We start from the raw sequence: 16,276 nt of genomic DNA, 5'->3' as shown, positions 1-16,276 counted from the left end.
TTATATCTTTAACCCTTGCCATTCCACCACTCACGCAAACTGTGGAATGACTGTCCAAACCTTTAGTAACTTTGATCATCTGAATCAAGCATCCCCCTCCCTAAAACTTCTTTATGGTCCAAATAAAAAAGGACTAAAACTAAGTCTCTTCTCCTTAGGCTCAGATTACAGATTAGGTTTTTGTGGACCTGGTACCAAGATGATTTGTAGGTTCTCATGTTCTGTTACTTCCCCCATATTATGTTTTTCACAACTTCAGTAATTGAACAAAAAAAAAAAACATTATGAGCCCCTCTGATTGTGTGGACATGGTACCCATGTAATTCTTGGGCCTGCTTCTCCTAGCTTAAATTACTTAAACCAAGTATCATTATAGTATTCCATCTGTGCACTCTTTCTATCATGTTGATATTCATACATTGCTTAAATGAAGCCTCACCAGTTTTTCACAAAATGACATAATTTATAGAAAGCAAGGGATTATTTGTTCCCTCAGGGCTGTCATTGCACAACCATCCTTGGGAAAGGTAAAAATTTAAATCTATCATTTACTTTATAGGAAAGCATTTATTCCATTCTTAAACTTTTTACTCCAGTGAAATGTGTGTCTTCACTACTGGAAAAGGCAACTTGTTTCAAGAGTCAATCATACTGTTATAAAAGTAAAATTGTCTGTCTTTACTGAGGCCTAGCCTGTCTTTTTTTTTGTAATCTTTAATTTGTGCCCTCTCATCCTATTATCTTCAAAATATAGCACAAAGAAATCAGAGGTTCAGTAAAATTGCCTCTTACCCTTCTTTTCTCAAAATAAAATAATGAATTTTAATCTCCACATAAGATAACTTTTCCATCCCTTGAGTCATCCTATTCCTAGTCGTACTCTGAATCTTTTCCCTTAAGTCAATTTTTTTTCTTAGATAAATAGACCAAAACTATTCAGTTTTCCTAGTGAAACCTAAGTAGTGATTTGTGTAGATATAACAATACCTCTTTTTCACTTGTAATCAGTATGTCTATAAAAACACTAAAATTCTGTTGGTTTTACTATTAGCAACAGAGCACTGTCGTCATGGCTTGAGTGACTTATCCCTGACTGTACCAAGATCCTTATCTTTAGTCATGCTATTAGATCTTGGCGATTAGTTGTGTTTGCTAATCAATTAATTAATGGCTGCATTAACTGATTAGAACAGTGTTCCTCAAACCATGGTATATACAAGAAAGAAAAAAAAAATGTTGGGTGCTGACAGACAATTGCCTTCCCTCTAGTCAGCAGGTCAAAATTAGTGACTGTAGCAGATAACCACAGTAGCTTTGCAATAGAGACAGGACTAGCAATTTGGTAGCAGTGGGAATTGAATCTGAGACCAATGAACCTTGAGACTTCCACTCTCACTGAATCACCAAAACTGAAATTTGAATAAAAAGATAACTTCTAAGGTTAAAATTGGACAGAGCACAGATAGCCTATTATCTAGCATTGCTTAACAACAAACTAAGGTAATAGGAATATTTCAATTAGTTAGATAGTTGGAATAATCAGAAACCCCGATTTCAATTATTTAATTGTTTTTTGTTGATTTAGGTATGATTTTAATTAATCAGTTGTTGGAATAATTGAAACCAGTAATAATCATAAACACTAATATTGATTAATTGTCTAGTTTGTGGAATACTAATCAATGTTATTACTGCTCTTATGTAATTGATTAAGTTATCCATTTATACACACTGTTCAGTTGATTCCCATCTATATTAAATGTATGATAAAAATTATAATAACCCAAGTGCATTATTTTTCATTTACTATGATTAAAAGCTTTTTGCCAAATATTTGTCCAACTTATCAATAACCAAATTATTCTTGCAACTGTTCTGCACATCCAATCCATTTCTATCCCAAAGTGCCTAAAGGAGTTTTGTATATTTGTTAAGCAGCCCTTCTAATTTACATTTTGCAACATTATATACTCCTGCAAGTTCTTTAAAAGGTGAATGCTCGTTAGTACCAGCAACTAAATTGTCAACATGTATTATAGTGCCTTGTATTTTAGCACTTGACAAGCAAACCTTAGTCCTAGTCTTTCTGTGCTTCCCACAACAAAAAATTTGATCAATATGGTTAAGGAGACTTCCCTACCATCCAAGTCCTCTTAATCATCTCTGTGTTGAAGACAGCTAGTGGGTTAGATCTATTAGAGAATGGCACCTGAACGTGTATCTCTAGGTTTAAACTTTTTAGTACTGTGCACCCTTGTAAACCCATCATCTGTATTCTCATCCTCCCCCAAAGCAACGTTTATTTGAATTCTGTCCAATTCTTTTCTTGCTTTAATGCTCCCAACCTACTACTTTCACCTTTTAATATCACAATCTTCCCCAAAGCTATATCAAACTTATCCTCAAGTACGCAAGTCCCGAAATAACTTTTTTTCTTTCTTAAATTCATGTAAAGGAACAAGGTCTCGTTTTGATCTTTCAACCATGATAAGCAATTACCAGAAGATTTTGTTTTTATCAATTGTCCACAACATTCTTTCTCTTGTCAACAACTCAGTTTCTCTTGTACAGGAAGTCCTTTTCAAATTTCTGTATCCCAAACAACATAATTTTACCCTTTACTTTTTTTTTAATAAACCTCTTCCAGGCAAACTTGATGTTCCGAGCGACCATTTTCCTAATCCTTCTTAGCCTAAACAGTAGTTTCTTGACATCTTTTTTGCTTATTTTAGGGTCAGGTGTGGCATACAGCAGTGATTAATGTGCTAGGTTGCAGATCAGAAGGTTCAAGGTTTGAGCTGCACACTACTCCCTATCATGTGTGGAGACATTATTACAAATAGTCAGTCTTACAGTTCAGTTAGGACTAGATGCACAAAAACTGATGGCTGCTGCAGACTAGTTAACCTCCTTCTGTCTTAACTTCTGGGGGGGGTCTATCCTGGCCTTAGCCCTTGTTTTTGGATAAAGTGCTTTTTGGGATAATACAAATATTACAGTTTGTTTCAGAATTTTCAAAATCCTTCATTCTTCTAGTAAAAGTTATATTCTTGTAAATTACACATTTACATATATATAGATATTTAATCCTCCTCTAAAACCATTTGAGAAAAAGCCTTTCATTGCAAACACAGAAATTTGGTATGAATACATTATTTTTCACTTATTTGGTTGAACTTAACAGCAAAAAACATCATCAAGTTCTTTTTTTTTAATAATTAAATCTGCCAGTCATTCTTTCTCTCAAAACATCTTGCATTGTAGCTAGTTTTGGTAAAGTTATAATTTCTTGTACCGTAATTTTCTGAATATAATACACACACTAATATTCAGGAACAAAGAGTCAACTTTGTCTTATCACTATAAATAATATGCACTTAGACTTTACAATAATGTGGAAAAAGTACCCTTTTGATGACAAGAATGTTAGAGTGTTCATATAATATAATTGCACATTCACTGTAGTGCTTGCTATCTTTGCAGTTGTGGCCTGCAACTGAACATTGTCAAAATGTTAGAGAGAGTATCCGTAAAATTGTTAAAAGTGAGTTTGCCTTAGTACTTGCTGTATTTTTAATGATGGTCAATAAATAATCATTCTTTACTGCTGGTATTCAGTAGTCGTGGTCCTCTGTAACTCTTCAATAGCTTTGCTAATATGTGGTGTGTGTAGTTTGTTCTAAAACATTTTCTTCCTGTGTGTATGTAAAAATGGCAATTTTGATTTTATAATACCAATTTAAAAATACACCATGAAGTCAAAGCCTTTCACAACAAGACTGTATTGGCTGATTACAGTCAAATACTGACACTTTGTTCAGTACTTAAAGAGGAGGGGATGACAAAGATGAAAATGATGTCCGCAGAGATGCCATTTATGGATTAGTTGTGCTAACTGTTCAAGGACAATGATTTGGACTCAGAGTTTGAAGGTTTTACTGAAAACTACTTGTAGTTTTGAATATCAAATGCAACATAGCAATAACTAGTTATATATATATATATATATATATATTTCTAAACATTTCTAAGTGTGCATGTAGTTAAGGCTTAAAAATCATAAGACTTCTCAATTATTTTATTTCCAAAATTATGTTTTAAAAAATACTGAAAATGAATGAAAATGGGAGACAATTCTCATTTGTACCTTAGAAAATAAGAATTAATAAGACATACCATTGAAACATAATATTTCTACTAAGTATGCATTATTGTTTACAACATGTATCAGAAAAGATCATGACTGGTTGAAAAAAAAATTAGATTTTTGACTATATGTTATATGCACTGACTTGTAGATACATTTTTTAGTGAAAACAAATGTGTATTCAGAAAATTATGGTACTCAAGTTCTTTTATACTTTCATTTTCAGTGTTGAGAACAAGGATAAAAATAGCATTTTTCCTAAAAAGATCTTTCACATTTCGTGCAAAAGCTTTCCCAGCCAATTTCCATAAAATTGGATCTCCAATCAAAATAATGTTTCTAGTGACAGTGTAATAACTAATCTGTGTATGTGTGTATATATATATATATATGTATATATATATAATTTTACTATTCTACTTTTACATTGTAAGCTATTGTGTTATTAACCACTTCTGATAAAAAAAAAATCTAAGTGCAGAACATAGAAAGTGTACATTAATGTAGCTAATTCTATACAGTATACATTGCAGTGTACCAGAAAGTTGTTTCAGTGTTGTTAGTGAACATAGGTATTTCTTTGTGTGCATTGCTGGATTTTTATAGTTAAAATGTTTTTGAGAAGTATGTTAGGTGTTAATTTTTTGTGCTGTGATGAGATGCTGGAATTTTAGATTCATACAGTGAATGATATATTAGACATCTCTGCATCTTATAGAATGGTCAGTTGATACTTGTCATAAGATGTGTCTGGCAAATTTGGTAGTTTTGATAGCTGAATTTTCTTTTATACAATAGCTGGCTTCAATACAAAGACCAATGTATTGTCCACTTCTGTATTCCAGACAGATGAAGGCCTTGTAAATTTAAAATTCATGAACATATAAATCAATGAAATTAAATCACTTCTTTTACAACTGTTATAGTGGAAAGTAAAAGTTTATTAGTATTGCAGAATGCATTAGCTTTATATGAACTAACTTCTTTATATGATCTTTAGTTAAAAGATAAATAGTTTCGTCACAATTATACCAGTAGCTTTTTATATCACGACACTTATAAGATAGTTCAATCATGACGATAAATATATCAGTGCAAATGTTCCTTAATTTCCAATTAAACAATTTGAGTGAGCACAAACACTTGATTAATACAAACTTATTAGACATCTTTTCACTTCAGTATTACATGTTTAATTAGTTAACGTAGGTTAAACATTAAGTACAGGTTGTAGTGATTCTTAAAAACAGTACCATACATTAACCATACCTCTTCCTTCAGCCATGCTATAACTAATAGTTATAACTATACTATAACTAATAGTATTCTTGCCAAGAGATACAGCACCAACTTTTGTATTTAATCATCAACTGAAAAGAATTAAATCGATTTATAATTTTTAAAATACAAAATATTATAAGCAAAAAAATACATGAAATATTATTAAGGGTGAAACTTTAACAAACAGTTTTATGCCCTTTTGACTAGTAATTAGAAAATAATAAAAAACTACAAAAGCTAGTACATGTAACATGCTTGCTAAACCATGTTGTGGGAGAAAAAGAATATGGTTAATTGTTTAACTGTAATTTATTAATCAGTGAGAATAAGATATTTTTCAACTTTGCTGTAATAAAGATGAAATTTAAATTGTTGTGAAAGTTACTTTTATTTTTGTATACTAAAAAAGGGGTGTTGAAAGCACAGATGCAATAATACATTTTTTTTTACATTACACCCACTTTTGAAATGGATTGATAAAATTGTGTATTTTCTTTAAATGAAATTGTAGTTTGAAAAGTTCTTAATTTTTTAAGTCACTACAGTGTGGCTAAATAAGCAAATCTTTTTTAAATTGTCTCCATTTCAGCTGATATGTTTCATTTATTCTAATTTAAATCTATAACAATAAGCTTGCTGTAATACCTTTTTTCAGATAATTAGAAAATATATTAGATCCAAAGAGTTCTGTGGAGAAGACCATTATCTAATTGTTTTCTTAGCATGTGCTGATATTGTAATAACTATTTGATGAATAGTGTACTCAGGATAATTATATTCTTTGGGTAGGTAGGGTGTGAAACACTTCATTGAAATACCTAACTGAACTGTCTATATGCTGAACTTGCAGGACGGAACAGACGATATCACCAAAATGCCCGACAGTGATATAGATTCAAAGGTAGGAGTAATATGTAAACCATTATGGTATTAATTTGTCCTTACATTTTCATGTATTTTTATATCAGTTTTGAATTCTGATAGTAATGAAAGAACTTGTGTGATGATAATAACAAAGTTCATAATTTTAAAGCTTTTTATTATTATTCTTATAATACAGTTTATGCAGCAACAAATTTCTGAACAATATGTAAAAAGGAAAAATGTGTACCATACGTTACATTTGGAATAATTGTATATAAGAATACATGTGAACAATTCTTTGAATTAATGTTTTGGAAGGGAAAAAATAAGTTACCAAACTACTATTGCAATTTGAATGTTCAAATTTTGAAACAGAAAAAAATAAAATTTGAAAATGAGAAGCAAATGCAGAAAGTTTCCAAGAACAAAGTCTGATCATTAGCTGTATGGAGATACATATATGCATAATTGGTTATTAAGCATTTTATAATTATTATAATTCAAATCAGGTAGACTTACCTCTGAAAACACTGAAAGTCTTATTGGCTTTATGCTCATGATTTCTCCAAATGTGACTCAGATTTCCAAATGTTCTTTATGCATTGTAGAACATGCTTGAATTACCCATAATTTTCCACTCTCCCACTTTCCATGTGACTTATTGCAAAAGTGTCTGGGAGTCTTATATAAGCTCTGCTTTCCTTGCATAATTTATATTTAGTTGTTGACTGTTGTGCTATTAACTTTGTTATAATGTTCTTGTAGGTGCAACTATTTCTGTCATTATGAGAATTTTTATAATTTACTTTGTGGTCTTACTTACACAATTTGCCTTTAACAGGATAAATGTTAGATGTATTGTAAGTACTAATTGTTCATTGTATTACTGCTATTGTATACTGGTATTACTGTCATGTATCATGATCATATGGACACTAAATTTGTGTCACCCTAAACATTTTCTTCTTCTTTTAATGAAAGTCAATCATTTGCTCAGGCCTAATTGTCTTCTGTCTACAGAGCTGGATTTATCTGCTTTAGTGCTAGCCCTAATCCTGACAGTGCTTCTGCTGGTCTCATTTTTTTCTCCTTATGAATGTTATATTTTCAGTATTGAGTCTATTTCTTTTTTTTGAAATTTTGCTGCCATTTCCAACAGTTTAACCTTCTCTTTATCTATTGTCTCTACTTTAATTATGATAGCCTCCAACTTCTCCTCCAACCTACAAACTTTACATACAAATTGCACATCTTCACTGCTAGCTTCCTTAAATAAACGTACATACCAGTTTCGAGTTCCCAATTAAAACCCAGTCATTTCACCCATCACACCTAACAAACTGTGAATGCTTAATTCCTACACTAGTCTTAACCATTGTATTTGTAGTCTAGGAATAAATACTCACCTTAAAGTACTGATATAATCTCACACGACAAAGGCACCCTAAGGTACTGAACTTCAGCTTTTACATGCAAAGGATACATCAGCTAACTTTCAGGAAGTTAGAAACAGTACTATTAAGGCTAAAAGTAGTGGATTTAGTTATAATGAGTCTATTCTATTGAGCAACAGATTTCAGCCCTATGCTTGTGCAGATGGAGAACTATTGGATGGAAGGAAAACAAAAGAGACAAAGAAGGATGTGGATGATAAGGAGGTCATAGTTATAGGTACTTCTTTGACAAGGCATGTTGATAGGATAGTCTGTGGGGTAAATATTGAGAAAAGAATAAGATTATGCTACCTAGGGGCACAGGTGGAGGATATAACTGATGCATTTTTTTGTTGTGCACATAGGGGCTAATGATGTAGTGAAAGGTAGGGCAGAAGAGCTAATTAATAAGTACAAGGAGTTAATAAAGACATTTTACAAGAAAGGCCATAACTTGTGTCAGAGACACTGCCAAGAATTAACTATAGGGATGAAATTATAAGTAGGTTACTAGGGCAAAATGCTAGGCTTAGGTTAATATGTAAGGATGAGCAGATTGGCTGGTTGGATTTAAAAATATGATGTAGAGAAAAGTTTAGCATTGGAAATGAGTATAGAAATAGTTCTAAGGGTAGGCTTAATTGTTACTATTTTAGTGCTAGAAGTATAAGAAATATAATAAATGACCTTCGAGCACTGGTAGGAATGGAGGATTTTATATAATGGGAATATCTGAAACATGATTAAATGTAGAAGATTTTGATGACAGAAATACAGGGTTATAGGTTAACAACAGAGTTAGAGTACTAATGAGAGGGTGAGGAGTTGCTTTATATGTAAAATATGAGTTACATCCTGTTAGAGTTGAGGATATAGAACATTGAATCCATTTGGGTTTATATTAGTGGATATAAAGGGAAAAGGCTTTTAGTGGGAATTTGTTACAGACTGCCAGAAGATGAAATTTGTGAGAAACTTTACAGTGAGATTAAGAAGTAATAGTTATGGGTGATTTTAATTTCAGGCATATAGATTGGGAAATGATAGTCAAACCACGAGGGAGAAAGGTTTTTAGAAACTATTCAAGATGGTTTTCTTCACCAATTGGTAAGGAACCTACTAAAAGCAATGCTATTTTAGGTTTATTGTTAACTTCTAATATAGAAATGGTTGAGAGGGTAGAAATTGGGATGGTTTTCTTCACCAATTGGTGAAGGAACCTAATAAAAACAATGCTATTTTAGATTTATTGTTAACTTCTAATATATAAATGGTTGAGAGTGTAGAAATTGGGGAACATCTGGGTGCAAGTGATTCATTGCTCTATTAGGTTTGATATTTTGCTGCATTTGGAGATCAGGAATAATAATATTTTGGTTACAAATTTTAAGTGATGGGACAAGAATTATCCATTGTGAATTGGGCAGCTGAGTTATGTGGAGACACTGATCAGATGTGGAAATTTTTATAGATAAATTGTTAAATACTTAAGATACACATATTTCTTATAGAAAGAAAAGAGTGGCTGCAGGTAAAAAACCAGGTTGGTGCACAAAAGGTATAAGATATAAAAGTATAGAAAAGCATCACAAGTTTAAAAATTTAAATTGACTGGTGTTATGGGAGATTTAGAAGATTATAGAACAATAAAGTTGATCAAACAAGAAATTAGGACATCAGGAAAAGTTGGCTGAAAATGTAACATTAACAGTGAAGATTTCACTAAATACATTAAGGGTAAACAAAATGGTATGATAAGGGTAGGACCCTTGAGGGTTAATAAAAGAAATCTTGTATCTGATGGTTATGATATGGCTAGGTTATTAAATTCTACTTTTTCTTCAGTTTTTACTAATGAAGATTTAAGCAGTATTTCTCATCTTGAACAGTTGATAGATGGAAACAAGGTGGTTGTATTAATTTTGAGCTTCTTAAGAAAAAATTGGGAAATTTTAAGAAGGATAAGACTTCTGGGCCAGATAATATTTCCCCAGGGATTTTTGTGTGGCATTTCCCATGAATCCTTCTTATTTGATACACTGTCAATGGGATCTTGCCCCCTTTGTGTAGTCTGTTCTGACATATGTTTATTGGAAGTCCTCTTACTACTCTTGATTATTTTCAAGCATGACTTACTCGTGAATTTCTCATTATAGGTTCCCATTTTCTGATACCTTCTCTTGATCTAAATCTTTCCATTGATCCCCCCTCTCCAGAGCCTTTGGGTGTACACTTTTCTCAGGTATTCCATTCTCACATCATTCTGTTGGAACTTTGGTCTATTCAACACGATTGTTAGGATATCCTGCTCTTGTTACACCACCATTGTGTTTGAGTACTCCCAGACAATTTGACTGTGGTGAAATTTAGCAACAGGTAAGGGAGGAGGACTTGATCGTTGTCTTTGTTTGGTCCAATTTCTGTGCTTTTTTACTTACATTTACATGGTATTTTATTGGTTGTGACAGTAATTTATCATCTGCTGATGCTCTACTGGTTGCCAGCACTGGGTCCAGCCTATAGTAGTAGATGCTTTGAGACCAGCCTGGGAAAATGTTTTTCTCTACATTTACCCTCTTCTTCATCTTCTTTCTCAGGTATTGCCCAAGATCAGTTGTTTCCATTGACCTGTTATTCATATTGCTCCATGCTGGCCTGCTGTATCATGATTTTCACTCCTCTCTTCTATCTCAACGAGATCCAATTCCATTACTTTTTTGGTACACCTTCCACATTGTTATTTATTGTCTACAGTTTCACATCTGGCTATTATGTGGTCCTTTGTTACTGAAGCTGGCTTCTCTTCTTGGATAAGTTGAATGCTGTCATGTTTTTGCAGACCTTACTTCCTGGCAGTATACCATTCTCGTTAGTCTACCTTTAGGAGTTGGTATCTATGGAAATCAGTTTCTTGTCCTTTTCTAACACTTCAAAAGATCATTTTTTACATGTACTCCTTTCATGATCTGGGTTTGTTTGCTTCTATTGCAGGCTACAGAATTCATATGCCTCTGTTGGTCACACTTTTTCTGGTTATTTTTTTAGCTTTTTGATTATGTATCCCATGAGCACTTAGACATTGTGCTTAGTGGTATTTATGTCTGGTCTTAAGTTTTATGGCTTCTCCTGTTGAACCCTTTGTAACTTGTTCACTCTGCCATCTTTCTTTAAAGGCATTATTTATTTTGTTATTTGCTTGTAGAAGGAGACAGACAGTTTTGCCATTGATGTTTCTCATACTCTTCTTTTTTTATCCAGATAGACTCTGTTCTTATATCTTGATAGATCATTCCTATTAGAAAATTTACCAATTCGTATTACATCAAACTCTTTCATTTCAGTTTGAACCCTAAATTCATCCATTTTGTTTTTAATACTCCTAACATTAGAATACTCAGACTATAAAAAAATTGAGATCTATCCACCCTGAAGCTCAGATTTTAGAGGAACATCAACCAGAACCTTGCACTCTAGAAAAAGTACAATAGAAGCAGAAACTATTGTCAGTAGTATGATTTGTTAATAATGGAATGGTCCTTTAAGGCTCACTGCAAAATCAGCAAAGAAATTAATTTTATCAAAAACAATGGGGTGGGGCTAAATGTCAAAAATAACATGAAAAAACTTACCCTGAAACTTGGTTAGATTTGAAAATATTGATTATAGGAATTATTTTGAAATGCTAGATTAGTAGTTATTTAAAAGTGGTAGACTTAAGAAAAGGAATGAGATGTATCTTTATATAAAGGATGAACTTATCATGTTTGGATTGAAGACAAAAAATGGTAATCAAGAGGTTGAATCTGTATAGGTTACAATCATGGATTTGAAGGGTAGAAAGTGAGCTTTTAAACAACTATTCTTACATTGTTAAAATGGGGATTGGACCTTTAAATGATGTTAATGGCAAAGTTTTATAGGAATCATGTCAATATTAATTCCTTGGTGGTAAGTAGAAAGATAGAGGGATTAAAATTAGATGAAACTTCAAGACCAGACATGGTTTTCCCTAGATTTCTGAAGGAGGTCAGAAGCCTCTCTCCATTTTGACAAGTCAGTAGTTAGTGAGTTGGTACCTGAAGATTAGAGAGTTGCTAATATTACTCCTATTTTTCATAGCAGTGATTATAGTTGCCTTGGAAATTGTAGTTCAGTTTAGTTTTATTTCTGTGCTGGAGAAAATTCTTGAGAGCCTGATAAAAGAATTATGATATCTTAAAATAAACCGACATAAATTACAAAAGGGAAATCTTGCACTTCTGACCCTTTTTTTTTTCAAGGATGGTACTTGCCCTGGAAATTGTAGTTCAGTTTAGTTTTATTTCTGTACTGGGGAAAATTCTTGAGAGCCTGATAAAATAATTACGATATCTTAAAAGAAACCAACATAAATTACAAAAGGGAAATCATACTGAGATACTTCACTAGCAGAAATGATGCAGTTTGACTGAACTCCATTATAAGAATTTGTTCAGTTTCTGTCATCTAACCACCCTACAATTAAACTAACTAGGCTTTCCCCAGCCACTAACAATGGGTTTTCTTAGCTAATCTTCTGTATAGTAACTTATCAAGAGCTTCTTGAAAATCTAAGTGTAAGTGCACCAAGACTAAACCCTTTATATTATCCAGATAACAAGTACCATCCTTGAAAATAAAAAGGTCAGAAGTGAAACAGTGCTTGAGCCTTTACTTTTCCTAAATTACATAATGTGATATTAATAGGGGGCATAATTAATAAAATTTGCTTATGACATTAAACTCTTGGGTGTTTCTAGCTGTTTTAAGGATGTTGATGTATTACAGAATAGCTTAGATTACTTGTTAGGTAGGATAAATATAGCGTAATTTAGATCGCACATTTTATGTAACTGGGGATCCAAAGCTACTCAAGCCACTGAAGAGGTACTCTGTTGCTAGTGGTAGAGTTAATAGGATTATAGGGTGTATTTATAAGACATAGTGATTATAGTTTAAAATAAACAGTCATCTAAGATCTCTATTTACAAATCACTAGTTAGGCCTCATGTAGAATATTTTATACAGCCTAGATTTCTATTGAAGAAAGAATGTTGATTTATTGGAAAAATTTGAGAGGAGGGTTGATAGAATGAATCCATAGGTGGAAAGGTTATATTATAGGGATAGGTTATGATCTCTTAAAGAAGGATAAGAGGTGATTTTATTGAAATTTGTAACATTATCCAGGAGATTGATAAGATAAAGGCCTCTGATTTTGTTATGCTGTATTCTAATCACAATAGGATCAGAGGATGCAAGTTTAAGATTGGGAAAAGATGGCTAAGCTCAGATCAGGCACTTATTTTCCTAACAGGATGATTGGCTTATGGATTGGAATGAAGTGCTGTCAACAGTAGTAGAGGCTAGCACTTTACAAGCATTTAAGATGGGAATTGATGATTTCCTGAAAAATGAATGATCAGTTTAAGTTATTACTTTTCTCAAGAGTGGATGTGCAAGAACATCTTTGAAGGACTGAATTACCCAATGTTTTCCACATGTTATGTTATTTAGATGTAGAAATTTTCTAAATCTTACTGTAGTCTGAGCACTTTTTTGGACAAATATTTATAGTTTGAACATCTGAATGGAGGAAGTTGAAAGAAGTCTAGTATAATCTGAGATTTTGAGTACAACAAGTTGGTGGAATTCTTGAACCTACCTTGGATAGTTTAGGGTTGTAGTACAGAAAGTTAACTGGATCATTTACTTTGAACACCTAGTTAGAGGAAGCATATGTGGTCCTTTTATAATTTATATATATCAAGGTACAAGGAGTTTATGGGATAATTTCTAATGGAAATACTCGTGCTTATAAATTTGTCTCATTCTGTGTTTAGACACATTTGTTAACCTTAATTAATAAACATAACTTGTACAGCCATGTGACAAAAAAATGTTGAATGTGCTTGAAAAATACTCAGATTATTGAAAATAATTGAATATGAGACATGAATGTTTTATGCATGTATACAAGTAAGTGTTTGGGGTGTAAGTACACTTACACACAAACTTTATTTTTAAAATAATGTATGCACCTGTATTAAATGAAAGTTTATAACTCAGTTTTGTTTTTGTATTACTAATTCACTGAGAAAGAATTAACATTTTCAGAATCGATCAGAAATGGTAGATTTGACAGATCAGTCGCTACTTGTTGACATTTCGGATGCTCTGAGTGAAAGAGACAAAGTGAAGTTTACTGTACATACAAAGGTAACATCATAATCCTTAAGTACTTTTCTTATAGTTATTAACATGTATAATGAACTTGGAAATCATTCTATGAATTATGCATTTTATATTTAATTAGCAATGAATACATTAATCAAAGCTTTCTAGAGATCGCCATTTTCACTGTACTTCATCAATGGTTTGAAAATATTGAAAATAGAATCACAGAAATAAAATTAGATTTCTTTCGAGGGGCTGTTATTACTCAAAAACAGTGAAAATCAATTGCACATGCAGTCTCTATACCCCCCCCCCCAAAAAAAAAGGAAAATAAGGAGATTGTCATTTCTCGGATATTATTAATGAATATTAATAAATTAATATATCCAAACAATAACATCTTAAAATATTCACACACAACTGGTGAGAATCTGATTTCACACACATGCATTACAGCTGATCATTCATCATTGGTGAGTTTTTTTTTTTAAGTCACAGTGACAAGCAGGAATGCTTAGATTGGATCCCTAGAGTCCAGTCAAACTTCTGTGATTGGGCTAGTTCTCTGTACTGATGGATCAAATGTTTGCTTAAGTATCAAAGAAAGACATGCCAGGGTGTGGAGATAACTAATTTTTGTCATAATCTAATTCAAATGTATTGGATGCCCATGTTATCTTTCACACTAATTCCTAGATGCATAATGACAGATGTTCTAACAAACTGTTGTGTTAAGTGGCTTTTACATCAGAAATTGACTCTTAAGGTGCTTTTACATCCTAGCAAAAGAAGCTTAAGAATTCTTAGAAAAAAAGTTGAGTTATTGTTTTAGGGATTATAGTTCAGCCTTAATCAAATGTAATACCAGAGCTTAAAATATTTTGACCTGGCCAGACAAAATGTTTGCATGTTTGATTACTTAACAACACTACTTGAATGAGGTCTTGTAGATGTCTTAAATATTTGATGCTCACTAAGGCAAATCCACTGGACCTTATAAGACATGCCATGGCAATTTCCTTTGATACTCCAGTGTGGGGGAATGTCTGTTGGTTATGAAGGACTGAATGTAGCAAAACATAAGTGCTGCTACAATTTCACAAAGGTTTACCCCATTTGATGTTAACTCAATATTGGAGGTATAAAATCCAATATGTTACTCATCACCAAATCTTGCGCATTACTTGTGTTGAAGTATACAATATTTTTTTCATATTCCTCAAAATAACTGATCAACAATATATTCATAAGTGATTCAAAACTTCTGAAAAACATAATGGAATTTAATGTATTACACTTAATATCATGATCAAAAGCCTCAAACAGTTATTTATTTCTATATTATGTCAGTTTGAAATGAAAGTCATGTGATGATAATCTAGGTCTTTGCCAAACTAAAAATCATTTTGCCCACTTCTTAACAGATTAACTCTTTCATATGCAATATATCTAATTTTTTTTATTAAGTCTTAAGGTTTGTAAAGCAATGTTTCTTTCATGCCTTTTTTTTTTCACGTGTCGCCTATCTATCACGCAAAGTAATATTAATTTTAAAATTAAAAATACTTTTATGCATCAGAAAGTTTTGAAATTTAACATGCGAAATCTTTTTAATGTCGAGACAGTTATCAAACATTTCTTAAGAAAAAACTTTATATTTTATTTGTTATTTTCAGTAATTAATCTCTGTACGGGTTCAGTAAATTTGACCAATCTCGCAACCACCATAAAGAATTAGAAAATAAAAATAAATTATGCCTCCTTCATTCTAGAATGAACACAAATTGTAAAACAAAAACAAAAATATTTAGACGAAATAGCTTAAATCTCATAACATTATACATTTATATATATTTATTATTTTTATTATATATTGACCTTTTAGTTGTGCCTGGCTAATAATACAGAAGTTACAATGATGTGGCTCACGTGCACTCATGTTACCATATCAAATAACATAAAAGTGACCTTATTTTCAGGATATGTAGGATATGAAACAAAATTTTTTTAGGTTTTATATATATATATACAGTTGAATAAACCAAAAAATCGTAACTTACTATATCAATACCATAGAATTCTACTATAATTTATCAAGCTTAGTAACTAAGCTGTATTTCAGTTTAAAGAAATATGAAATTTTAAGCAGACTAAAGACACACCCTACCTCCTTGAAATCTTGGTTTGAAAGAAAGAGTTGGCATCCAAAGAATTTAAAATGGCTAAGAAAGCCACTAGGAGGACATTCTGAGCTTTTGATTGGTTATTGATGTCATATATAAAAGTAAGTGTATATAAGGGAATGTTTCCAAAAATGGAAAGAGGTGAGTGGGGTGCCACTGTGTTTGATTTATTA

At 32.0% G+C, this 16,276-nt stretch overlaps 1 protein-coding gene across 1 annotated transcript in view; it reads left to right on the top strand.

Annotated features, from left to right (window-relative positions):
• The window catches only part of LOC106469872 (sorting nexin-6-like), a 49,980-nt gene that overhangs the window by 1,166 nt on the left and 32,538 nt on the right, over window positions 1–16,276 (top strand). The window contains 2 exon segments of the mRNA XM_013930385.2: window positions 6,218–6,329; window positions 13,861–13,962. Of these exon segments, the coding sequence (XP_013785839.1) occupies window positions 6,264–6,329; window positions 13,861–13,962 (168 nt within the window). The 5' untranslated portion in view covers window positions 6,218–6,263.

The sequence above is a fragment of the Limulus polyphemus genome, unplaced genomic scaffold (assembly GCF_000517525.1).
Source record: "Limulus polyphemus unplaced genomic scaffold, Limulus_polyphemus-2.1.2 Scaffold99, whole genome shotgun sequence".
Taxonomy (NCBI): Eukaryota; Metazoa; Arthropoda; class Merostomata; order Xiphosura; family Limulidae; genus Limulus; species Limulus polyphemus.
Note: the sequence above shows the minus strand (reverse complement) of the source record. Positions and strands in the feature narration are given on the sequence as shown.